The 27,542-nt window shown below is 45.8% G+C and overlaps 1 protein-coding gene across 1 annotated transcript; it reads right to left on the bottom strand.

The window, feature by feature from the left end:
* Positions 1–1,120: 1,120 nt before the first annotated feature.
* CREBRF (CREB3 regulatory factor) lies at positions 1,121–27,312 on the bottom strand. Its single transcript, XM_074552349.1, has 9 exons — positions 27,155–27,312; positions 17,784–17,961; positions 16,771–16,896; positions 14,842–15,925; positions 10,636–10,830; positions 8,779–8,968; positions 8,232–8,305; positions 7,775–7,897; positions 1,121–6,719 (listed from the first exon to the last, which is right to left on the bottom strand). Exons 2-9 carry the CDS (start codon positions 17,790–17,792, stop codon positions 6,604–6,606), a joined length of 1,917 nt encoding a protein of 638 aa, XP_074408450.1. The 5' UTR covers positions 17,793–17,961; positions 27,155–27,312; the 3' UTR covers positions 1,121–6,603.
* Between the last annotated feature and the right edge of the window lie 230 nt (positions 27,313–27,542).

The raw sequence follows: 27,542 nt of genomic DNA, 5'->3' as shown, positions 1-27,542 counted from the left end.
CCAGGATCTCTGAGGTTATAAAGCACCTGCGAAAACCATCGAGCCCAAACTGTGCCTGATCCCCACCTTGTCCCCAGCCCAGAGCACTGAGTGCCACCTCCAGCCCTCCCTGGGACACTCCAGGGATGGGCTCTCCAAACCACCCTGGGCAGTTCCAGTTTCCCTTTCCATGGGGAAATTCCTGCTGGAGTCTAACTTGAGCCTGCCCCGAGCCCCCTTTCTATGGGGAAATTCCTGCTGTGCTCACCCTGAGCCCCCTTTCCATGGGGAAATTCCTGCTGTGCCCACCCTGAGCCTGCCCTGGCCCGGCCTAAGCCATTCCCTCTCCTCCTGTCCCTGTTCCCCCGGCTGTCCCCTCCTGTCAGGAATTATGCAGAGCCAGATTTCCCTGGAGAAGTTCCAGGTTTACATCCAAGAGCCTCCCCGGGCTCCTGGCCAGGCTGACGCTGGTCAGGAGCAGGGTGGGGGAACGCAGGGTCATTTCTGCATCCCCGAAATGAGAATCAGGCAATGCTCTCTGTTTTTCCCACAAACTCCCCCCTGGTGCTGTTCCTTCCCTCTGCCCTCAGGCCATTTCCACAGGAGCTGCAGGGAGCAGTTTCTCCAGGCACTAACCCAGCTTCTCCAGATGCTCCCACACCAACCCAGCAGTGCTGAGAGGCAGCTCTGAGCATGAGGAAGGAAAATCCAGATATTTCCTTACCTAGCTGTCATTCCTTCCAAAGGAAATTTCATGGAAATATCAAGATGTCAGGACTTAGTTCAAGGCAGCAGAAGCCACACTATCATTCCACACAATGACTCGAGACAATATTTCCTCCACAATTTTTATTTTAAATTACAAAGGATGTTGCATACATTGATGAATTTGTATCTGAATAGAAGTGCTAGGGATCAAGGGTGACAGAGTAAACAAAGTCAATAGTTTAATTGTGCCTCTTTTCAAAAAAATAAAACTGCACAACTATTAACCAACATTTAACATTGCAACTCTTAACAGATCATGCTTTGAACAAGGTAAATTTATTTTCTAACAGAGACAAGACTTTCAGTAAGTTTTTCTGAGCTCCAGTTGGAAGTTGATTATAGAATATCAAGGACAGCATTACAATCATGACCCCAAGCATAGGCAGAACAGGATGCCATGTTTTATGTTTTATTTAAAATGTGGTTGGTTTTTTTTTTTTGCATCTGCACGTGCCATCAGCCTTAAGAGTTCACCCAACCACAAATACTGAGCAAGAAGTTTTCCTTGGATATATAATACCCTGGGAAGATAGGTGATTCCAATCAGAATGTATGAATAGCCATCATTATAAGAGAGATTAAAATTAAGTTTTTGTACTAGGTTCTGTTTCATAATCAGAAGATTTTGATAGGGTGGGATGTGCTTTTTCCAACACCAGAAAAGCCAATTCAGAAGTTTTCCTTACAGGAACTAGTTAAGTCATGCAAATTTGGCTTTAAATATACCCAACTAAAAATTACTTTAAAATCCAGAAAAATTCTTAACAACGATCTAAAATGTTTGGAATTTTGGTTTTGGTTTTTTTTTTTTTTTTAGGCAGGGAAACAAAAAAATGCAAGTGTGGCTTAAAAGAGCTCTGGTTCCACTCTTAGCTCCACAGCTTGTTAGAAAGACAATAAATTCTGAGTCAGTATTTGCTCCCATGGAAGTTCATGGATGTCTAAGAGGCTGAGGATTATATTCAGAGTGCAAAGATACCTTCTCGAAGCACTGGAGGGAAAACATGGCATATTGTGAAATACAAGTTGTAGAAAGACAGAGATTTTTGTTTGCTGCAAAGAAGATACAGCCTGAAAGTGCCATCTTTGATTAATGACATTGAAGAATCCCAATGTACATTGGGAGATATTCAAGAGTGGTGTTTTCTCAACAGACTAATGCCCTTAATACAGTTACAAGAAGGATCAGTCACTGAGGCAGCAACTGTTTGAAATGTACTTCACACGATCCCTGGGGTAAACAAAATAAACCTCAGCTGTGTGCAAGGCTGTGTCAACAAGCCAAGACCACATCTAGCAGCACACTGCACTAGGCGATTCCAACTGAAGCCTCCAACTTCAAAAGAAAATCAAATCATGCTTAGATGCACTCTTGAAACTCGGGTCTCAAGGCCAAATACAGATCCTGACATTCACGGTCCAGAACTGGGTTGTGCCTCAGCAGAATTTCAGGAAGACGAGCAAGCACGTTTGAGGAGCAGAACTGCATTTGCTATTTCTGCTGGAGGCAGCTTGGATACAACCCTTGGAAATTCTCCTGATAAAACCTTTTAGAGCTTCTTTAAAAAAAAAAAAAAAAAGCTATGTTTAAATGATTTATGGAAAAGCACATCCAGTCATTATAGCTGTGAATAAGCTGTTTCATTAATGAAGGCAAATATTAGATAAATATTGGGGGGTGTCTTTTAAAAATAAACTTTAAGCTGACACCTTTATATTTCCAAAGTGTCTGTTTGCTTTTAGGTTAGTTAAAAGACCTTTCATCCATTTCAGGTTGGTTTTTTGTTTGTTTGCTTTTTTTTAAAAACCCCAACTTTTCCCTGGCCCTCTTAGTATGGAAAAAAGTCAATCTATAAATTAGGAACTGAACACAGCTGAGCCTGACTCTCACATCAGCTTTACAGCAATACAACTTTATTAAATCACAATGATTTCAACTGGTATGATAAGAAAGTCCAGCCCATCCACACGTAAACACAGCTTTAGTAGTAAGTCTCTCTCATCCCAAAAAACATAAAGTACTCACCAAATATCAGTAAATGTGTTCAATAAACCATAAAAGGAAGCGTTAGCAAAAGGGGTTTTGGGTTTAAAAACACCCTTCAGGAGCACCCCACGTTTTGCAAGGCCATTCAAAAACTGGTCTTCCATAGAAATACAAAAGGACTACTGAGAGAAACTGCAATCAGCCCTGTCCGCACTCGCTCCAGCACGCCCCAGTCAGCTCTGATCCCACCTCAGAAGCTTGGACGAGTTCAGAGGGAATGAAAAACACTTAGTTCTAGATGTACAAGTAAGGCACAATATAAAGCCACATCATCATCTGTCATGAAGGGAGGGGAAGGACGAGGGTCATACATGGTACAGCAGAACAAGCAGCCCATCGATTCCAAGTGTGGCACCTACGTTCAGACTGACGAGATCTCGACAAGAGCAGTTATGACAGCATGCTTTTAATATGGAAACAAATCCTAGAGAATCCAGTGTATCAGAAAAAGGAAGAGCTTTCTGGTTGTATTAAATCAAAAAATAGATCATTGTTTTTGGATATAGGATTAAAAGTGAATATTCACAATGCCTACACTCAAAAACAAACAAAAAAAAAACCCCAGGACTTCGTTAAGATCCACATACTATGTATGAACACTGAAAATCTTTAGAAAATGGTCTTCTCTAAAGATCACCCCAAAACGCATGCCACAATTGCCAAAAAACAGAACATGTACATTTGTTGGTTTTTATACCCTATAAGATTTTTGTTTGTGATAAGTATACACTAAATGTATATATTTTAATGACACTAGAGGAAGCAGATTGTTACTGGCATTAAAGTACAACCATTTCTAGACGGTTTAAATGCCACAGAGTCCCCTGGTTAAAATGTAAAGCTGCACAGCTTGCCTATGTCACCTTTATGATAAAGTTAAACCAGCAAAAGGTCTTATCTTTACTCTACATTTTACTGCCAGGTTTTATTTATCTCAAGTATCGCTGCAGCATTCTGACCAGCCCAGAGTTAGCAGCAAGTGGCAGGAATCATATAAAACGCAGTTTCTTTTTTTTTTTTCTTTTTCCTCTTTTTTTTTTTTAAACAAAGTGCTTTTCTAAGATATACATACATATAAATAGTTACAAAATAAAGTGTCAACATTAAAAAGCTCAACTATTTCAAAGCTTTAACTTAAAATAATACATAGGAAACACTGAAATGCGAGGGCATGGAACTCACTAAAGATTCAAAGTCTACTTTGAAATGCGAGACCAAAATCATAGTCTGGTTTTCAGACAAAAATAAAAAGCTATAAAGTCGTGTGCTGCCCAGGATTCCCAGGCAGTAAGAAAAGGGGGGGGCTTTTAAATACCTTGTCAGTTGAATTTGTCCCAGAAGTTTTTACCTGATTTCAAACTGCTCTCTGTCCATGCTGAGGTGCTGCCTGGCCTGCAGGGCTTGGCTGGGGCACAGGGACGAGCTCCGTGCTCAGCCCTGCCCAGGCACAGCCTGCACCTCACAGGACACATTCTCTGTCGGGGTTTGGGGGCCCTGGGCAGCTCCACAAGAACAAGAGGAACACACCAGACCCACCGTGGAAAGCAGCAGCCAACTCTCACCTCACCTGAACAACAACACCACAAACGCCTCAAAGGAAAACACCCACATTCCACTCAGATTTTGCAAGCCTTAAGTGGATTTACAAACTTTTGCCTAAATTGCCCTGGGTATTTGTTCAGTCTCTTGTAGGAAAGACTTTCTGTACAGCTCAGTAGTGGTATTTTGGCCTCCTCCTCCCTTTTGAGTCTTCCAAAACATTTAGGTACAAAGGAAGCTGTGAGCGTGGCAGGGCACCACTTTCACCGGCCACTCTTCCTGCACTGTTACCAATTCAGGCTTTTTTCTCTTATAGTACAAGCTTGGATACAAAAATAATCTACTTATAAACAAAAAGGAATCACAGTACAAACAAACTCAGACAAACTAGAAACGAAGTGGAGAAGTTCCCCAAAGGGAGTGGGGAGAAAGCCTTCATGGACTTTTGCATTTTTTTTTCAGCAGCTACATTTGAAAATATTTGGTATTTCTATTTTCAGTAAACAGTGTTTTGTCATCTTTAAATAGGGAGAGAAAGAACAGGGAGGAAAAGGAAGGGGGGTCCATGAAACCAGAGAATGATCTTGCCTTGAGATAAAGGACTTTCTCATCAAAGGCTAAAGCTTTTATCTGTACGTTAACACTGACTACAAAGCCAACTCTTATTAGCAGAAGAGCAAATAAGAACTTTGTGTTAATATTCTTCAATCATAGAAACTACTGAATTAACAAGAATAAGTCACATATAAGTCTGAAGAAGCTAGTTTCGAAATACCTGTACAAAAATATAAAAGTCTATAAATTTTTTTTTTGTTTTGTTTGAAGCCTGTGTTGATCCTTGGAAACATCACATGCATAATAATACATCAACTGGAAAAGTGGCAACTAAGGAATTAGATATTTGTAGCTCTTTTTTTTTCCTCTTTACATATATACACGTTACAATAAAAATAATTTTATTTTGGTTGTTTGGTGGAAGTATACTACAACAAGCTAAATACTTTTTTTTTAAATTCTCAAAGTTGAAAACTATTTTACCAATAGCTTACTAAAATCCAAATATATTAAAATCTCCTACAGTAAGTGCAGAGAAAAAAGATTTAAAGACTCCAAGACGGCCACCAACTTATCTACCATGGAAGCGAACTACAAGAACAGCAAAATAATATTGTTATGTATGAATGCTCCTTCTGTAGATAATTGGACCCAAACAAAAAAATTCACAGTTCAGTAAGATCCCTAACCCTGACCTTTAATTTTTTTTCTTTTTTTCTTTTGTTTTTACATTCAGTACAGTATCATATAAGCTGTGCAAAACTTTACTTAGACTGGCAGTTCGCCATATCAGTTGCATTTGTCTTTGGTACAAAAATAAACAATCGCATTAATGTGCAAGTATTTGTTTTCTTCCGGCCAAAGTACCGAAATTGAGTTTTCTAGAGCCATCTTTTATACAATACATAGACTCTGTGGCATATATCTACATTTTCAACATATTCCTATATACATTCAAAAATTTTTAAGAGCTGGAACAAATACATTAAAACCTAAAATCTCACCATCTATACAGCTCGGTTTTGCCCCTCAGGGTTTTCTTCATACAAAACTTTACCAGCTTATACTGATAGCTCTCCCCACAAAATACAAGGCACAAAGAATATACTTTTGTTTTCTCTTGCTTGCACGGACATTTAAATACTCTATTAAGCTCAGAAAATTAAAGTCTTATATGGCACACTAGCTCTAATGCTGCGTGTGCTATGTACAAGTTAATGGTTGCAAAGAAAGCTTACTGGTTTTTTTAAGAACAAGGAAAGAAAATCCAATTATTTAAAAATAAAATTAAAAAAAGAACAAAAAACTCCCTACATTGACAGCTTCACCAAAAAAAATGCTTCCTCTTACTTCACTTGGACCATAAACCTGTCACAATGTCTGGCAAATGCTAAAACATTTTCTCTAGCAAATTCATGTTTTTGCTTCTAAAACAAAAGTCATATATTCTGGTCCTAGATCATTTGAAAGAGAACTCTCATTTCTGCCCTTGAGCTTGAAGCAGCTTTGAAACTACCTGGTTTATGGTCCAAAAATGCTCTGCAGCATTTTCTACCACGCCGTGATTTGTTTTCCTACACTGTTACTTGAAACCAATGGAACCTACAGGTGAGTGTTTACAGAATGCTAAGCTGACATGCAGACCAGAATGCCATTTACAGCGAGGAACTCGGCAGCACAGGCAGAACCTGCCCCAGGAGCAGCTCAGTCCTGCCCTACACCTTGGCCATGGGTATCCTGAGCCCCACCAGGCCGCCCGTGGGATCTCCCTCCGCCGTCTTCTCCAGCACCTGGTTCACAAACTCCGACGTCTGGCCAGCTACAGGGAGTCCTGAAAGGGAGGGAAGAGAAGCTGCTCTCAGCTCACTGCTCATGGCACAGTCCTGCTGATGCCTCAGGGTTTGGCTTTTCTATTTTCCACATTCTGTGCTGCTTTAGTGTGTGGGTCTGGGCTCACATCAGGGGATGGTGAGCTCTGTGCACAGAGCAGGGAGACAAAACAATTCCTGCTCCAGCTGGGCACCAAGGACAAATGATCCCAATCTCAGCCCAGAGCACAAACACCGTGGGCTGGAGAGAGAAAAACAAGGATGGGACTGCCTGGGCTAAAGCTGGGATGGGACAATGAACTGCAAGGTGCAAATGGAGCAGAACTGATCCCAGGGACAGAGCCCGTGCCCGGCCGTGCATTTTGGGGCCATTTTGGTTCATCTTGGGTGCAGCCCTGGCTGGGCTCTGGTGCTGCCCAAGGTGCATCCATGGAGGGGATCCTTTCCATAAATCCCTGCTTTATTCTGGAACTCTGTCCAGCCTCTTCTCTAGCTCAGAATTCACAAGGCATCATTACAGGTGACCAAAGCCAGGGGACACTTTGGTTGGGACAAATGGAACCAGGAAAGGGTTAATTCGTTCCTCCAGATCAGAAATTGTTTGTAATCAAATACAGCAAGCCCAGAGGAGGCACCAGGATGATCAGAGAGCTGGGAGAATTGGAGTTGTTCAGCCCAGAGAGGAGAAGCTTTGGAGTGACCTCACTGTGGCCTCACAGTGCCTGAATAAGACATGATGGAGAGAGAATCTTTACAAGGGATGGAGGTTCAGGACACAGGGAATGGCTTCACACTGCCAGAGAGCAGGGTTAGGTGGGATATTGGGAAGGAATTGTTCCCTGGCAGGGTGGGCAGGCCCTGGCACAGGGGCCCAGAGCAGCTGGGGCTGCCCCTGGATCCCTGGAAATGCCCAAGGCCAGGCTGGACATTGGGGCTTGGAGCCACCTGGGACAGTGGAAAGTGTCTCTGGTAGAATGGGATGAGCTTTGGGCCTCCTCAGGACATTGATGACTCTCTATCTCCATACCCAGGTAAATACACAAAGCTCACTGCTTACCAAGAGTGTCTTTAATAAGTATGTTCAACTTCTGCTCCATGTTGATTCCTCTGTCATCTTTAGGTACCTGCACCCGATTAACTATTTCTTGTTTGATGGAGTTGATGACAAAGAGTAAATTATCTGCAAAGAACAAAAAAGGATTAGCTCTACATCACATTTCCCTGGAAGGGATTCACAGTTACCCACACACAGCTATCTGTGTCAAAGGTCACATCACACTTACTGTAAAATTAAATGTAATAATTTACATCAAATATTACCAATATTTTCAAAAATATTTATAGAACATGCATATATCTACATAATTCACACCTGGTAATCCAAGTTACATTCATTTCATTCAATGAGCTGGTTTTGTACCAACTCTTTTCTCTATGAGCCACTTTACATCATGGTGCAAAACACAGACTTGCCCAAACAAAAGGAAAATGAAGATGTGAAGAGTTGTATTTACCATATTCCGTGTTGAGACCCCAGAGTTTCACTTTATTGGCTTCATACTGGGCTTTCTTTTTTAGCCTACAAGCCCTATGGCAAGAAGAGGGGAAGAATTAGAGCATTACCAGAAATTTCAGAGCAGTAAGAGCCACATGAACTCATCAACCAACCCTCCCAGAGCTGTGATGCACAAACTCATCCATCCTCACTCAGCTGCTCTGAAAACACTCTGCTACCTGCATCTGCTCACATCTGACACTTGTGGAATTTGCCACTGTCCCAGCTGTTTGCTCCACAGCTAAGGAAACCAATTCCAGTGGAAACACATCCTTATCTAAGGGACACACAAACCACAGCTCCCAAGGTGCCAGCTGCTCTGCTTTTTGAGAAACTGGAAATTCCCATTTGATAAACTGGTAACTCCCATTTGATAAACTGGTAACTCTCATTGCAGGAGCTGCCACATGAAGCAGAATTTCTTTAGGCAAAAATTATTTCGATCTTTATCACTCACTTGCAGCAATCCAAATTTTCTCATCCCTGCAGCTTTACCCAATGCATACCTGGAAGCCAACTTGTTCTTTTCTTTCCTTGACCTGGGTCTGGCAGTTAAGGGCAGTTCACTGACGGGGGTCAGGTCACTGATCACCTTATTCAGCTTCCTCAGCTCGTTACCAATCTGGAGGAGTTTTCTGGGGTTGGGAGTCAGGTCTTCTACATCAGTCCTCCGTGACTTCTTCGCTGCGTATTTTCCTGTTTTAAAGATGAAGAAAAATGGGTAGGGAAGTGACATAATAAATACACAAACCTGTGAGAAAACACTCTAAAATAGGCATTTTTTGGGTGCAGTTTAAGTTCCTTTGTTCACTGCAGAAGAATGGGCCGGAATCAGGTGATCCCCATGGTCTCTCACAATAGAAAAAGCATTTCCACACAAAGAGCTTTGTACAATTCATATTCTATCCAGATCAGATAAGAGCAAAAACTGCTGGCAAGGCCACTGGATGTGACAGAGAGCATACACACAACCCTGCTGAAAAATGTATGTCACAAGTTCAAACCCTGTTGTTTTGCTGCAGCTGTAAACTTGTTAACTCATATGCAGCCAAAATATCCTCCTGCACACTCCAGTGGATTAAACTCCTAAATAATCTTATTGCCAAAGCCCTGTACTAAGAAAGAGGGCTGAGGCCTGGTGCTGAAAATATCTTCAGCAATGCTGAGATGAAATTATGCACATAAATGCCAGTTAACCCCTTTTATTTTATGTATTTGAAGCTATTTAAGGCCTGGTTTTGCACTTGACTTAAAGGTCAAGTGGCCAAGTGTCTGTGGGTTTGAGTCCTTAGAGCACTTTTGGTTATTTGGTGTTGGATAACAAATATAAAATAATGGAATCACAGAATGGTTTGGGTTGGAAGGGACCGTAAATTCATCTTTTTCTCCCCCTTGCCACAGGCAAGGACATCTTCCACTAGACCAGGCTGCTCAGAGCTCCATCACGAGAAAAAGCAGTGATAGGGACTTTAGGTACTGCTATTTCACTACAAGATAAAGAAGCTTTTAAAAACTAAAGACATTCAAAGAAAAAAATGTTTTCTTCCCTTAATAAATCTACAGGTAACAGCAACAACAACAAAAAAAATTGTATGATTTAAGAGAAGGCCAATTGCCATGTTAAAGGCAGTAATTTTCAACTCTAAGGGAACATTAACCTTACAACCAGGGAAGTTGGTTTAAATTGCTCCTTCAAAGCCAAAATCAAATGGAGCAGCCTAAAAGAGGTCTTGTGAGAAGAAAACAAAAATACCCCTAAGAGTGGTTTGGTTTGGGTGATGTTAATCATGTTTGTGGTGCAGTAATTGCTCACTGGGAATCAATCAGTTATTACAGCAACTGGTTTAAGTTTCTAAGAGGGCATCTTAAGGAAATAGTTTATTCCCAGAGGAGTAACTGCTTCACTGTGCTGCTTTCACAGGGGGAAAACAAGGAGGGAGACAGCTGTGCCTTAGTGCTTGTCCTCAGCTCATACCAGTCCCTGAACTTGGCAGCCCAGAGCCCCCCCAGCCCCCTGCTAACACAGCAGCACTGACAGCAACAGCCACCAGCAGCAAACATCAGTCCAGTCCCATCCAATATTTACAGTATCACACTGAGAAAGCTTTGAACTCTCGGGGTTTCCACTGAGAGCCCTTGGAAGTCACAATTCTCAATTCATCCCCACTCCTCTGGAAGAAACCACACTGAAAGTCCCTACTGTGTGCTCGCTGTGCCTTCCCTGGGCACTGCAGAGTAACAGATTTACAGTGCTGGAGCTTTCATGGCCAAAACTTCCCAGCACTCACAGGGAGGGGAATTTGGCTGCTGACGGTGTCACAAGGGGAATACAGTCATTTATGACCAGAATGAGGATTTCTTACCATGGTGGAGGCCGTTTTTCTGGTACATGTTGCTGGGCAGGGTGTCCCTGTCCCACTCTGAGGGCCTCAGCATCCTCTCCTGCTGGGACGGTGTCAGCTGCTCGCTGTACTCCCAGAAGTATCTCCGCTTGCCTCTCTTCCGAGAGGAGATGGCAGTCATTTCTTTCAAATCCTCCACAGAATCGTTTTCATACCCTAAAAGGATGCAGGGGGTTGTTTACATGCTGCTGACAGAATTGTTTGTAGCCCTTTAGCAGCAGACTGAGGATTCAAGTTGAGAGCAAAACCACAGCCAGCTCTGTTTTGCATTATCTAACACTTGGTTTCCAGCACTGCCTGCTCTTGGGTACTTGCCTTAAATCCAGGACAGACACTGAGCCACTGATGGGCCTTCATTAGTTGAAAAAACCAAAATTATTTATGTATTTAAAGTCCCTTTATGTTCTCTGACCCCCTAAACTGTAGTTCCCCACAATCCCAGCAGTGCCAAGTACAGACAGCAGATGTTGGACCATGTTCACCCATCCTGACAATTTTCTCCATGAATTGGCAGGAACACAATCCTAACTCACCTCCACATTTGACAAAAGGCATGGAAAGAGAAGCAGATTAAATAAAGATGGATTAGTAAACGACAATAAAGAAAAAATTATTCAATTATAGAACAATCTGAGTTGGAAGAGGCCCAGAGGATTGAGTCCAACTCCTGCTGCTCCTGAGTCCAAAGACCTGCAGGGAATAAATCCAAGCACTGATCCCTCCCAGGCTGGAGAAAGGGGCTCTGTTATCAGGACAGAGAACAATCTAAGCTGAAGGGATCTGGACCCACTGTTCAACCTCCTCCTCCTCTTTAGTAGGATGAGAAGAAATGACCCTCAGTAAAGCTGTACAACATTTTACAGGTGAATTATGATGCAGTTGATATCATGAATTGCTCATGGAGGACATGGAAATTGTAATGCCACTGCCCCCATCACAGAAATATTTTACCATAACTATGTAAATCCAAACCACAGGTTTTCAAACCCCAGATATGCTTTAGAAAATAAAGATAATCTATACTAAGGTTAAAAAAATCTCAAACCACTGCATGACCTTTTGTGCTAAAATGCTAAATATTAGTTTACATTTACTCAAAAAGGAGCATTTCTAAACATCACATTTTGTGATGGAGCTAAAGGAAAAGCCACCCATGCATGGGCTGCAGGCTTAGCAAGCCTTGACCCCATATGCTTCAGCTCTGCTTCGTCTTCCAGCAGCACAAAGAACACTTTCTTCCTTTTAAAATAGTCCATTCAATTAGTCTGTTTGCACTTGAAAAACCAGTTGAAAGAGGAAAAACAAACTTTCTTGCTTTGGTCTGTCTCTCACATCATAACCCAAAGCACGAACAGAAGTCAGGTATGCAGAGGGATGAAATCCATCCTGAAGTTCTGTTTCTTATAATTTCATCAACTCATTTACTCAGGTTCTGTGGTTTGTTGGGAAGGCAGGGTTTTAATGGCACATCAAACAATGAAACATGCTTTATAAAACATTTGTGCTGTATAGCCAAAGTTATTGAAAATTTACATGGAATACAGTTTCAAATGCCATAAATATTTGTAACTGTAGTTCCATTTTACTCAAATGCTGGTTGGCTTAAATATCAAAACACACTCAAAAAGCCCACTGACTTTCCACCTTATAAAAAAGCTATGGAACTCATTATACAGAAATATATAAATTGAGCCCATCTTCATGATAACACAGAATTAAACCAACCAATGAAAACAAATCTCTGTAAGAGATGAAGTGTACAAATGTACAACAAGGTTAAAATCAGGACTTCCTGTTTGCTTATTCAAACTGTAATTAAGTTAGAAACTTCAATTACATTGACTTAATACATCCTGCCATGCAAGGCCCACACTGACCTGCTGCCATTATAAAGTGACATAAAAGAACCCAGAGCAGTGTCCTAAGCTAACACACAAACTTGTTCAGCTGCCCTGCTCTGCATTTATCCCTCCTCTTAGCCAAGATCACACAGCAGGGCAGGCTTCTAAGAAATCTCAAAGGGTTCTTGTACTCAACCCTGAAGCCCTTCACCCATTCCTAAAAGTCTTTCTTCACCCTCCCTGTGGTTTTGGGTTTAAATTCACCAGGGTTAAATGAAGCAGAACAGAGCACAGGGCACACGTGACTCTGACCAGGTGAAAGCCAAAAATAGCCCTGAGAACAAAGCAGGAGCTGCTGCTGTGCAGCCCAGCACCACAGGGGCTTGTGGAAATCACTGCCAGCGCTCCCCAGCTCAGCCCCAGGGGCTCACACCGACCCAAGGCAGCTGCTGAAACACCCTCTGTGTCTCCGTGAGCACTTCACACTCATTTCTTCTCCAGTGCTACTGGCAAATGAATCGATTGCTGCATTTCCCATTTCTGCAATCTCCTGGCTAACGGTCATTGAAAAATCTTTCTATGAAATGAGATAAAATATACTTGGTAATAGCAAAACCAAATGCTAGACAAGGTCTGGGCTGGTGATTCCCATAATAAACTACCTTTGCAGGAGACAAAATTTGTTAAATCTGTGTCATGGTGATAATAAAAACATTGTTGTCCAAACTTGCCTGAGAGCCAGTCACATTTTTAGCTATTTTTCCTTCGCTATATCTAAGTATTTCCTCAGATAACATTTGAAGAAAGCATTTCACTCACTCTAGAAGCATACATGAAGAATAACCAGAAGTAAATTATGTATAAAAAAACATTAGAGGGTCAGCCATAACTAGCAGATTTTTGTCATTTCAGTAAATTACAGCCTCACTCAAAATACCAACTGATTTTGCTTTCAGACCTGTGGAAGGTTTAATTTTCCTGTGCTGTGCCTATTTTTAGATCCTTTACCCACAGTATTTACCTTTAGAGGTAAAAAAGCAACACAAAATATAACAGTGGCATGATTAGAATACCTGGAGATGTTATTTTCTAAAATAGATGATAAATTTTTTAATATCACCACATTTGAGGTGAATGGTTTTAGGCTTCATTCATGGAAAGGTCTGGCAAGCTTGGATAAGCTCAGATCCTCAGCTACTGCTGCAGAATGTGGATTGCTGGTCAGTAAAATCATTAATTAATTAATTCCACCCACAGCATTTAACACAAGCTCTCTTTTTCAGGGATCCCAGTGCAACACAGCCCCCATGGGCTGCAGAGCTGGAACAGCTGCTCAGGGCCCCAGAAAGCAGAGGGAGTTCACTCCAGAAGGGAGGAAGAGGCTTCAAAATGTTAATAAAAATGTGTTGTGTGCATGTGAAAGTAGCATAAAGGGCAGAATGCTTAACGAGTTTAATGCCAACGCAGGAAATCTAATTAGAAAATAATTTCATCTGAGAGTTCATTATGACAAACACTGACAAGCTTTAGGGAAGCTGCTGCTCTCAACAAGGAAAAATTTCAGCTGCTTTATCCTCCTGAAGTTACATATTGCCAAATGTCTGAATACTTTAATTCTTATTCTCTACTACAGGGCATTTATAAGATGTGAATATTGTAATACTTTATGAAATTAAATTAATACTTGATTACAATCCTGTGCAGATTTTATTTTTATACAATATTACTGTTTTGCTACATTCTAGGTGAAGGTTAGTTCTTATTCCTTCTCTTAGAACTCCATTTTTAAAGGCAGGAGAGAAATTCAGTATCCTCTGAAGCCCCACTGAGCATTACTGCTGAAACCACCTAGAAATTATTCTATTAATTTCAGTCATTCTATGGATTCTGTGGAAAAACTGTACCTGAAAGTAGGACTTAAATAATTAAGAAATCATTTCACTCAGGCTGTGATTTCCTCCTGACAGATCCAACTCTGGATAAATTCACTGCTATGAGAAGTGCTAGAAAGTTCTGCACATCCTACCAGAGAGCTACAACAAGAAAGAAGGCCACACTTGCAGGCAGCTGCTCTAACCTCAGGCTACAGCTGGGCTTCCTGTATTCACTATCTTTATTTTTGTTGCACAACCACAGTTTGTGCAGTTTTTCATGAAACAGGGCAACAGAGACTTTGCATACTTTGAATACACTGCATTTTGCAAAGCCCTTAGAAAACGTGGGAGGAGAGTTCACAACCTAAGATCAGTGCTGCTCATGTGTAACTACCAGGAGTTCGAAAGCTTTCCTTCCCCCTCAGAGGACAAACCCAGCAACCCCCTGGTACCTGGTTCTGAGAAGGTGTCACTGATGTCATCGTCCTTATCGTCCTCGTAATCCTCCTCCTCATCGTCGTTCTCGGACAGCTCGTGCTCACTGCCAAACCCTTCATCGTGGTCCTCATCTTCAATATCATCCTCATCCTCCTCCTCCTCCTCGGGCTCTGCTTTGGCCGACTGTTCACCCAAAGTGTCTGTTACAAAAAGAGAATAATTGTGCTCTTCTTTCTTCTGCGAGGAGTCGGACACGGAGGCGCTGGCGGAGAGGCTGCTCTCCCCCACAGCCAGCCCCGGGCTCTCCTGGGGAGGGCTGAGGAGCAGCTCTTGAGTCTCTTTAAAAGGCAAACCAGGAGTTGTGCTGTGAGCATGGGGGGACTCGAGTCCTTTCCTGTCCTGTCTCTTTGCCACAGCCCCACAGTAGCAGGTGTTTTCCTTGGCCGCGTCAGCGTGCGCCTGGCTCAGCACCGGCCTGCTCTGCGGCAAGGGGTTGATCTTTACTTTTGCTTTTTTAACATAGTCTTTACATTCCACGTGAATGTTCACCTTTTCACTGCTGTACACGTTGGTCTTGGCCATGATCTGTGTGCTGGAAGCAGGCTGGCTGCCAGCCTTGCTGGCCTTCTGGGCACAGTCCGACAGCGCGGCCTCGGCCTGCACGTTCTTGGAGGAGCAGACCGGCGCCGCTGCTCTGCTCGCCATCTTTTTGCCAGGTAACAAAGGATTTAAAGGGTTTTGTTTTACACTAAAGAGCAAATCAGGGTAATAGAGTGAATCTGAGACAGGCTGGGAGTCCTCGCTGTTCAGCTGAGCCAGCGTGGGTGTTTTGCTTATCACCTCTTCATCCTGGTATGGGCTTGAGAAGTCATCGAGGCCCAGGTAATCCACCTCTTTTGTTCCCCAGATGTCACAGCTGGTTAATTTAGTGTACTTAGTTAGGTCTTCACAGTAGGTATCCCACTGCTCCCACTTGGAGGTGAAAGCAGCTTCTTTGTCCAGGATGTCCGTAAAAGACTCCAAGTTCTCAAGGTCTTTGCAGTCCTCCATGAAAAGCAAGTTGTCCCTGGAGCTTTGCTGATAGTCCATTTCTCTGTCCTGTGCACAATAATGTAAGTTAAAAGTTAATACAAAAAAAGTATCCATCATCTCTTTCCCCTCCTTAACCTGGTAAGGAGAGCTCAATTCCAGTGAAGTATGAGAGAGGGGTGACATAGTAAGAGACCTCAGCTTTCAACTACAAGGTTCTTTTGAGTTTCAGAGTAAAGTTCAGCTTCTGTGCTTCAGCAACAGGCCTTTCTGAAGACACTGCTCTTCTATAACACTGTATTTCCCTGCTATTGCATATCCATCTGCTCATCAGGAACTAAACCAGTACCAATATCCATTTAAAATATGAAAGACATCACAGGCATCTCTATAATCCAGGTCAATCTTTGCTTTGTGCTTAACAGAATACACTTGAGTTCACCAGTTCCTGGAAAACCTCATTCTAACACAACCAATTAATGACCATGAGTGACATTTCTCCTTTGATGCAGGGATAAAAGGAAATGCTCATACAAGTAGCTTGTGAGTCAACTTTTATTTCCCTTGCCCCTGCATTCACAGCTTGGGTGAAGCAGCACATAGCAGGGGGAAATTCTTCCTTGTGAGGGTGGTGATGCCCTGGCACAGGGTGCCCAGAGAAGCTGGGGCTGCCCCTGGATCCCTGGCAGTGCCCAAGGCCAGGCTGGACAGGGCTGGAGCACTACTGAAGGTGGATTTGAGCCTGTTTGAAGAAGTGCCTGCTGCAGAACCATCACACTTGCTGGACAACCAGTTCTTCCCTAATCAGCAGCCAGCAATAATGAATAATTTTCCAGCACTCTTGAAGCAACAGCCCTTTATTCCTACAGGAACTGGTGAGGAGATGAAATTGTGGGCACACAGAGCCGACCTACCAGTTCATACATGAAGTCTGGATCCGAGCTGCTCGCCAGGAGATCCGTGCTCATCAGAGTCTGCTCTGAAAACAGGTGGCTCCGAAAGGCATCCCCAAAAGGAGGGTCCATTCCACTCACACTGGGCTGCAACACAGTGGACACACATTTCAAACATCATATGAAAAGGCACATTTTCACCTTCCACAAACAGAAGGAGGATCACCATTCCTCCTAGTCTCAGAAGGATTTTAGCACCACAGATAAGCACATCATTCCCCAGAGCCAGAAAATGCTTCAGGAGCACTGACAACATGCAGGAACAATCAAAGGACACATTTCTATCCACCAGAGCTGCAAGAGCATTCACTGCTCCTTCACTCTTCCCTGCTGCTTTGAAAGTCTTATGTTAGCCAAGTTTTGGGATATGTTGGCGTTTGTAGAGGATGAGGGCCAGTCCTGGGAGCCCCTCTAATACAAATAATTTTGTGCTAATTTTGTGGACTGTGTTTAGAGCCATTAGAACTCATAAAACTTCCATATAAAATTGTAAAGAAAGCAAAATTTACGACAACCAAATCTAGATTGTTACCTCTCTCTCAAGAATGAAGTGAAATTTGGCAAAAAAAGCATTATGCAGGATGACTGGGCATGCAGGGAATGGGCAGCAAGGCCTTCTGCTACATTTAATTCCAGCCCTCAGTTCCTCTCCTAGACGCTCTCGCCCTGAGGGCTGGGAAGGCAGAGACACTGCTGCTGAAAGTCACTGAGTGTGCTCAGGGTGAATCACTGCAGTAATAAAAGGCTGTTCTGCTCTCCAGGCATCCTCCCTCACCCACACACAACGTGGCTGGAGCTGGAACAAACACAGCACCCAGAGCAGCACCACAGCTTCCACCACAGACACTATAGGGACCCCACAAAATACACATCCTTTAATCTCCTACACATCCTCCCTCCTAGTGCTGCTCAGATTTGTTCTTAAACAAAGGCAAAATTATTTACAGAAGTGAATAAAATCCTAGCAGACTTACCTGAGGCATTTCCAAGCCCAGATTCCCCAAATCCAATTCCAAACTTCTTGTTTTATTCACTTGTAGATTCCTTTCCAGCTTTACTTCAGTCTCAGGGAGTTTACAACATCCATGCAATGAAATTTTTCTTTAGGATAACTTCAGTTCACCCTGATGGAGCTTTTCTATTTGTCGACTTCTGTGCAGAATAAACACAGCAAACCCCCAAGGAGGTGAGTAATCCTTCACCAACAAGGTGAAAGCTTAAAAAACAGCCAAAGGCAAGAATTTCCTCTGAAAGTTGATTTTTTTCTCATGCTGGAATGTATAGAAAATTTCTTCCCCTGCCATCTTTCATTGAATGAAAAGCCACAGATGCTACAGAACAGAGTTGCTGCAAAACCATTTTTGGCCAAGTTACATTCTGTTGCCTTTTTTCCTCTCTGCTGAGACCAGCAGCTCTACAGACACACCTGAAGAGAAAATGCTGCCAAATTGGGAACAATAATCAGCACACTGCTGGGTATCCAAGAGAGAGACAACCTCTATGACTAATGTAACAGAGCCAATAAACTCTAAAAATGTCTCAGGCAAAAGTCTCAAAATACAAATTTCAAACAGGCAGAAATGCTGTTTCCAGTGGTATCTCCTCCTTTTCTTCAGGGATGAATCCATCCAGCATCAGATAAGATTACATCAATCACTCACACAGCAACATCTAGTGGTAGAGGATCACAGGAATCATCCAGCAGGAGTGGAAGAAACAGATTTCCCCAAGAGAGCAAATTAAAAACTGCCAAATCCACAGCTGTCTAATAAAATATCTTCTCTATTAATTCAAGTAAGGCACAGGTTGTGATTGGACCAATTTATTTACTGGTAGTTTTACCAGTTTAGGAGTTTCTACAGACCTGCTCTACTTCAGCTGTTTGTCTAATGACTCTTCTGAGCTTAACCCAGAATTTTGAACAGTGTAAGGAAAATTCTCACTCAGCATCGCTCCAAAGTCAGACTTGGGTGCAATCTGCTCAGGCTGTGTTTATTGTCTTGTTTTAAAAACAAATAGTAAACTGGAAGTGTTCTCCCACAGCTCAGAACCCTCCCCCAGCAGCACATGACAGCATCCCCGTGATTATTCCCGCTTTCAGATGGTATCTCAGCTACTCTGGCCTCTTTAGCATATGGACTATCAGACTGTGGTAAAAACAGACACCATGCAAAGAAGTCTTTACTTAGTAAACAGCCTGCTTTGCAAAGAGCAGCTGGAATATAAAGAACACCAGATCCAGGTCCAGTTTCCCAGGAGTTCTCAGCTGAACCCTCACTGCCCCTGCCAGAGCAGCCATTCCTCACAGGGCCCTGTGGTGAACGAGCCAGTTCCTTGGGAGAAAAGCTCCTTTCTGCTCCAAAACCTCCAGGGAACCCTTTACTTATTTAAAAGTGACATTTAAAGTGAAGTTTGTGCCTCAGCAAGCCCCATCTCCCTTCACCCAGCAAAGGCCACACCACAGCAGGATGGCCCTTCCCAGGTGGGGACGTGGCAGCAATGACTGAGTCACTCCACTGGGCTCAGAGAAGGGGGCTGCTCTTCAAAACAAACACAGGGATGTTCTCTGACAGAGAAACAGAGGCAAGGTTATGATTCTAAATACCTGAACACTTTCTTTCCATGCACATGGATGCCTTTTTCATCAGCACATGAGATGAATGCTTTGCCATCAGCACCAAACCACCTCCTGCATTCAACAAGGACACGGCCAGAGCTCTCCATGATACAAAAAGCAAAAAAAGGAAACATTTGCTGCTTCTTCACTGGTTATTCTTTGTTGTGTTTTTTGTCAGAACACAGGCCTCAGCTGTTCCACACACAGCAAAGGGGGTGAAACTTCATCTCTACTGACACTGATTTCAGTACCAACCACCAACACTTCCAGGTGCCAGACTCTGGATCACTTCCAAATCCTCAGAGCAAACATTCAATGCTCAAAATACTATTACCATCTCCAAGATTGGAGTGATAAACTTCCACTATTTAAGAATGCCAGTGTACATCCTCTCAGGTCAAAGCAGTGCATCAGCTAACCCAATTAATCCTATAATTCTCTTTACATTTTATTCCCAATACTTTATAATATTAATATTTAAACGTGACTTGAATCCCAGTAGCATCTAGTCAACTATTCCACAATGCAGGATTTTTCTCAGCAGCTCTGTGGAGGAGGAAAACACAGTGAGGCCATGAAAAGAAAGACATTGCCTCAGGGAGCTGCACAATCCAGATATCCTTCACGCTCCCAAAAAGCAGCCCTGCCTCCAACTGCTTTCCAAATTTCCCAGAAAGATCAAGGTCACCATTAAAAGCCTCCTGCTGTTTACACCTACCTACCAGTGATCTTCACAAACTGGTAAATAAAGATGTATGGCACAAGTCAATGACACATATGGGAGCACAGGTGTCAAATCAGAACTTGCTGTGAAGGAAAGTCATTTGTAGAATGTAGTTAAAGTCCCATTCTTATAGAATTTATCATTACTGGCACTTTCAGCCCAAGACTGAGTTAGAAAAGAATAGTCCAGCTGTTGTGTTATCTATAATGAATGCAGCTCTGAATGAACTAAAAGAGCTGTGGCAGAGCTCAAGTACAGCAGCACGAAGAATTACTGAAGATAAATATAGCAGGAATTTCTACTTGAGGACAATTTCCATTAATGCCTTCCATCAGCCCTCCCCAAATGCAGAGACAGGTGGAACACAGAGCCCGAGCAGCGGGCAGGGTGCCTGCTCCTCTGGCAACAAACAGCCTGCAGGGAAATCAGATTAAGGTGATTAAAGAGCCAGGCCCAGAGCTGGTTCTGTGCCTGCAGGTCTGGAGTCACATCAGTGCCCAGCTCTGCTGCTGGGGGAGGCTCCTGCCTTCCCTGGGGCTGAGGGAGGGCAGGACCTGAGGGGAGCCTGTGACACACAGGGACAGGGACTCTACAAGGGATGGGGTGACAGGAGAAGGGCAATGGCTTCAAACGGACAGAGCAGGGTCAGGTGGGATATTGGGAAGGAATTCCTCCCTGTGTGGGTGGGCAGGCCCTGGCATGGGGTACCTAGAGAAGCTGTGGCTGCCCCATCCATGAAAGTGTTCCAGGCTGGGCTGGATGGGCTTGGAGCAAGCTGGGACAGTGGAAGGTGTCCCTGCCCATGGCAGGGGTTAAAATGAAATAATCTTTAAGGTCCCATCCAGCCCAAACCATTCCAGGATTCTGTGACCTCAAGAACAGCTGTGTCTCTCTAACATTTTGGGCTGCTGATGGAGGCATGCACATGTACATTGGTTAAAATCCCATCACTCATCAACAAGGATCCAAAGCCTGCTCTGTAGAGTTAACATCTAATTAATCTAATGACAAATCCTAATTAAAAACAATCCCCTGTATTTAATATTTACTTTCTGAATAGGAGCAGTGGTTCCAGGATGCTCAGGAAGACTGAATTTCCCACAGGGAAGCAGGAGGTGCATTACCTGGGATTACTGGTCTAACCCAGGCTGCAGCAGGGGCTGAACTCCAAACACAGCATTTAGGGGACACAGTGCAGCTCCTGTGCATGGGCTGCCTCTTGGGCCACTAAAACACCCTCCTGCCACAGCACAAAGAGGACCCTCAAAGAGAAAACCCCAAAATTCAGCTTTCAGCTTAGCACCTCTGCAAGTCCTCCTCAGCCACCTGCATGAATCATTTGTACCATGGCTGTAGGGAAAGCTGCTATTTCTGGCCCAGTTCAGCTGTGTATTCTGAACACTGGGAAGGCACATGGAGCATGGCTGGGCTGTTTTGCTGGCTGCACACTGCTCATTATCCCAGCAGCTAAATGCCTGCTGTAAGTGCATTACAGGAACAATTACACTTTCACGATGGTGACTGCATCACACAGCACAGCTTGTCAAAGGCACAGTTTTGATGCAGGTATAAAAAAATAGCTCACAAGAGCCTGCCAGTACTAAACCTAAAAGCTCAGGCTGAAACATTCATGGCCAACTCTTGAATTTCAGAGGAAGCACAAAAACTACACCATGTGCCTGGAGAGAACCATTAGGTACCTTGCATTGTTTGTGGTATCTGGATATTTTATGGAATACTGGAGTTGGAGATGCAAGAAGTTCTCCTGCATGTCTCTTAAAAACATTTTTCTCCTTCCACAGTTTGTGCCAACTTGTTTTCTGTTACAGAACACCCTCTGCTCAGGGCAGTCCTCAAGCTGAGAACGTGCAGAGTGCCTGGGGTCCATCCCTGGAGTGTCCAGGCAACATCTGGAAATGGCACTCCAGGCTCTGGTGTGGGTGCAAAGGTGGGAATCACACCCACGTTGGATTCAATGGCTTTGGAGGACTTCTCCAACCTCAATCAATGTTTCTGTTCCTTACTTTTGTTTCTGAATAATGTTCCTTTTTTTCTTTCTACACGATGCTTCAGTTATTATCCAGACTTGAAAAAATTCTTTTACTTGTCTCTCCCAGCACAAAGACACGAAGTTTATTAGTATTATTATTATTAATTCATAGCAGTGAGCAAAGACACTCTTTTAAAATGTCTTCCTGTATTTCCACCCACTGCAGTCTCATTCCTGGACTCACAAAAGCAGCCAAGTCCCCCTTGTTGGTGCAGGATTTCTATTAAAATGCCAGCACGAGCATCTAAGGCATTATGCCCTTTGCTTTTTTGTCCTGGAGAGAAAACAACACCTGTTTAAAACCCCAGACCCTGAGTCTGATGGAGCATTGCCGCTTAAAAGAACTAAAGATACTCAGACTGTTTCACTTCTTCTAAGCCTCTTCCCTTCAGGAGAGGGAAACTGTTACTTCACTGTCTCTGTTCCTGTTCCTCCGCTGACCATCCCTTCCCCCTCCAGTGGTATTTTTCCAATCCCACCCACCCACAGCACACAGAATTCAAGACCTGGAAGTGACAGCTCTCAGGAGAAGCTCTGGGCTGCAATCACACAGGCAGCAGAGGCCAGGAGCTCCCAGAACAGCACAGAGCTCATGGACCCCCCATGCCAACGCCAGTTCCCAGCTCTGGGGGTGCCCCAGCTGTGTCAGCAAACAACAGATCCCAGAAAATGATGGAATCACAGTCACAGAATGGTTTGGGCTGGAAGGGAGAGTAAAGATCATCTGGTTCCACTCCTCTGTCATGGGCAGGGACACCTTCCACAGTCCCAGGTGGATCCAAGCCCTGTTGAACCCAGCGTGGAACATTGTCAGGGATCCAGGGGCAGCCACAGCTGCTCTGGACACCCCGTGCCAGGGTGTGCCCACCTTCACAGGGCAGGATTTCTTCCCAATACCCCATCTAACCCTGCTCTGTCAATGTGAAGTCATTCCCTGTGTCCTGTCACCTGTAAATTGTCTCTCTCCATCTGTCCTGTAGGTTCCCTTCAGGCACTGCAAGCCCACAATGGCGTCACCCCAAAGCTTCTCCTGTGCAGGTGAACAACCCCAGCTCTGCCAGCTCCATCCCTCTGATCCCCGGCGCCTCTCTGGATCTCTGCAGGTGGGGTCTCACCTGAGGGGGCACAATCCCAGCCCCTCTGCTGCCCATGGGGGGCTCTGGGGGCCAGGGCAGCTCCAGCTCTTGGCCACAGCACCCCCAGATCCTCCTCCAGGGCTGCTCCAGCTGTGCATCCCCAGCCTGTGTTTATATCCCAGCCTGCACCGATACTGACCATCGTGCCAGAGGAGAAGCAAAACAAACTGATTATTTTTATACTAACAAACATTCTGCATCCACAGATTTTGTAACAACTATGCCCACATTAATATATTCCTACTAGAAAACATTTCTGTATGTTCTGGAACAAAGACTGGGATTTTATTCTTATTTTAGTGCTAAGAGTGGGATGTGCAGCATGTTAAACTTATTCTAACTATTTTAACAGATTTAATGAAAAAATATTAAATTTAAAATATTCATACCATAAACCTTATTAAAATAACACTGCAGAACAAGGAGAGTTGTTTGCACATGAGAATTAGCAGTAAAACTAACATTGAAAATTTTTTTAGCTTTATTTATAAAGCTAAAAAAATTTAAAAGTTTATATAAAATTTATAAAAATTTTAATTTTTAGTAGTTTTCCCCTGAATCAGAGGGGGTGAAAGCAAAGGCAAAAAAACAAAAAACAAAATTAAACAATTCAGGTTCCAATCTCCAGCAATATTGTATATCCTGACAGAATGGCTGTTCCTATATTTTTTTCTGACAGAGTCTTTCAGAGTAAGAGAAAAAATAATTCTGTAGTTTCCAGGAAAAAACAAAAAGCAACACAAGTCTTATGATGAAGGGAACGGTACAGTCTGGTCTACTCTTCGTACTGTGAAATTATGATTGCTATACTCTTGTTAGAAATGGGGCATCTGTACTAGATACTTCAAAGCCAGCAGAAAATTCGAAAAATGCATCAGTCAAAATTGTCCAAAAAATAAAAAAATCCGTGGCTTAAGAGTTTAAAACCAGAAGGATTAAAAAAAAACCAGGGAGATTTTTATAGCAAGGTCTAAACTTTAAAAGTACAATTTTAACAAAACTTTTGGTTTAACTTTCATGCCAATGCCAACTCTCGAGCACTTCTTATGCAAGGTTTGATGTTAAAACATTCAGCTGAACTTCCCAAATCACAGAGCACGGACACACAGGCCATGGGGATGTAAACCTGAGAACTCTCTTATTTATCCCACCAGTCTATTAGTGGGACAAAAGCTTCTGTTTCTTCCCAATTAATTCCTGCTAATGCTGACTTCAATCTCTGTCCTTCCCAGGCTATTTGCCTCTCTCATTATTTAAAAACCACCTGGGGAGGATGCTTGGGAGGCCTGATGCTTCTGCTGTGGATTGCTCTTGTCAGGGAATTCTCCCATCAATTCAGAGTAATTCCTTCTCGGCTCAGGTGAACTACTGGCTGTGGACATGTCTGAGGTCTCTGAGCCACTGTTATTTATGCATTTAAAAGGAATCTCACTGAGATTATTTTAGCAGAAAAGGTTTCTTGCAGAAGGATCATACCCAGGGAACCTGTGGCTGTGCCTGGATCCCTGGCAGTGCCCAAGGCCAGGCTGGACAGGGCTGGGAGCACACCAGGACAGTGGAAGGCGTCCCTGCCCATGGCAGGGGGTTGAAATTAAATAATCCTTAAGGTCCCTTCCAACATAAACCATTCTGGGATTCTACGATTTATTTTCCATAGGAATTCTGACATCTTGTTTGAGCAGCCAACAGCAGAAATCGACCACATTCCTAAAGCACCTGCATCTGCCTCTCTGTAATTTTTATTATGAAAACACATTTAATAACTAACCTTCCCCACAAGGATGCTCGGAAGCGACCTTAGAGGCCTTTTAAACACAATCTTTAAAACATTTAGAAGTGTTTAAAAGACAAGACGAGTATCTGATTCCGTTCTGCCTGTTACATGGAGCATGATTTCAACAAGTTACCCCTGGAGCGGCAGCGACAGAAAGATCACGATCGCTTTAAGTGAGAATCGCACATTTCGGCTGGCAGCGCTGGCTGCTCCCAGCTCCAGCCTGTTGCACGGGGAAGCCTGAACAAACCCCGAGTGTTTTACAGAGTGTGACAGCGGAATTATCCCGGACACCGGCACAGAAATGCCGTGGGCTGAGGGGCTGCCGGGCGAGGGAGGGCACGGCAACGATGCCGCGGGTGGGGAACGACGCCCCAGGGCGGGGACCCTGGGAACAAAGGTTAATAATAAAGGTAAATAATAAAGATTTGAGTCCTCGCTGGCACAAGGGGCTTTAATTAAGGTGTTCCCGGCTAGGAACCGGCGTGAGCTTGGAGCACACACGGAGAGGTGTCGACACCCGTGTGGGGACACGCTGAGTGCCGCGGGCGGCTCCTGAGGCGGTGCGGGGAACTCGCGGATGTTTCATAACCCGAACCTGCGGGGACGGGCGGGGAGCGGGAGACGGGAACGCGCCCCGTCCTCCCCCGAGCGCGGGGAACAGGACCCCCTGTGCGCGGGCACCGCCCCGGGCCGGTCCCGACGCCCAGGTGGGACAGCCCCCCGAGGCAAAGCGCTGCGGAGGGACGGGAACGGCGGGCGGCCCCCGCGGCCACGGCCCCACGCGGTGAACGCGTCCCCGCCGCGTCCCCCGGCCCGGCCCTGACCCACTAACACACCTCCGGCCAACATGGCCGCCCCGCCGCCCAGCGCAGCCTACCCCGGCCGCCGCCGCCCCGCCCTCCGCGCCCGCTCATTGGCTGCCTGCCCCACCGCGCGCGCTCGCATTGGCCGCGGCGCCTGTCGCTCACCCGCCCAGCGGCCCTTTCAAGCTAGGGTGAGGCGACATGTAAACAAACCCCCTCCCGCCGCCCCGGCCGCGGCCCCGCGACCCCCGGGCCGCGCCCGCCGCTCCGGGCACCCGCCCGGCCGCCCCCGGCCCCGTCGCGCCGGACACACCGCCCAGGGAGCCGCGTCCAGCGGGGGAGCGGCCCCCAGGCGGCGACCCCCGCCAGGGCTGCGGGCAGCCGGAGCGCACCCGCGCTGCCCGGGAGAAGCCCCGTCCCGGGGCCGCGGCTCGCAGCGAACAGCCGGCCCGCCGCTCTGGCATTACATAAACGCCGCGCCGGAGCGGAGACGGTCCCGTCCTGCCCTGCCCCGCACTCGCAGAGCGGTGACCCCTCTCCGCCAGCTCTGCTCCGCAGCGGAGCCGCCCGTCGGGCACCAGCACAGCTGGGCACAGAGACCCCGCACGGGCACGGGTCACCCCCGGCCGTCCCGAGCATTCAAACAGGTCGCAAACGGAGGCGTCTACGAGCCCCGAAAGGCAGGAGTGCAGGGCTGCCGAGCCCTTCCCTCCCCTCCCGGGCAGCCCCTCCGCCCGCACGCCCAGAGCGGCCGGGCTCCCCCGGCAGGACGGCGCTTTCCTCTCCCCGGCGCTCGCTGCGAGACTCGCTTTCCTTGTAAAGGCACGGGCCGCTCCTGCCGGGCGGAGGCTGGAGGGGACAACGCCGACAACTCCCCGCGGAGCCCGCGCTCCGTGCCTGCAGCCCCTTCCCACCGCCCCCAGCCCGGCCCCGGGCCCCAGAGCTCCGTTCCGGGACCGGACACCCCCCGCGCACCGCTGCTGCTCTCCCGCGGCCCCGGCAGCCACACCCCCCCGGCGGGCGAGCGGAGCGAAGGGGCCGCTGGCACCATCCCCGTCCCGCTGCCCCCGGCAGCCGGGTAGACACCTCCGTGCCGCTCGCTCTCCCTCCCTCCCTGCAGCCCCCTGCCCCCCGGCACCGCCTCCTCCCACCGGACCACCCGGGCCCCCCGACCCCCGGCGCCCTCGGTGCGGCGCAGTCCCCCGGAGCCCCGCGGTCTCCCCGAGCCCCTGACTCACGGCGCTCAGCGGGGGCCGCAGCCCCGCGCGGCCCGGCCCGGCCCCTCCATGCGGCCCCGGGTTTGTTTGTTTATGTCCCTTCCTGACGGGTTCCCGGAAATCGCGTGACTCGACCCTCACGTGGCCCGAGGGGGCGGGCGCGCGCGGAAGGCGGGGGGAAGGGGGCTGCGCCGTCCAATAGCAGGGGGCTGTGTCTGTCACGTGACGGCGGAGCGGCGCGCGGGGGGTATTTAAGGCGGGGAGGCGGGTGCCTGCGGGTAGAGCGCGGCGGGGCCGAGGCGCGGCCGGAGCTCCTGAGGCTGTGCCGGGCTCCCGTCCCACAGCCCGGTGCTGCTGCTCGGCGGCGTCGCTCACGCACTTACCCCCGTCATTCATCCGTCCGTGTCCC

The sequence above is a fragment of the Zonotrichia albicollis genome, chromosome 15 (genome assembly GCF_047830755.1).
Source record: "Zonotrichia albicollis isolate bZonAlb1 chromosome 15, bZonAlb1.hap1, whole genome shotgun sequence".
In the NCBI taxonomy this organism is placed as follows: Eukaryota; Metazoa; Chordata; class Aves; order Passeriformes; family Passerellidae; genus Zonotrichia; species Zonotrichia albicollis.
This window is presented reverse-complemented; position numbering and strand designations above follow the sequence as displayed.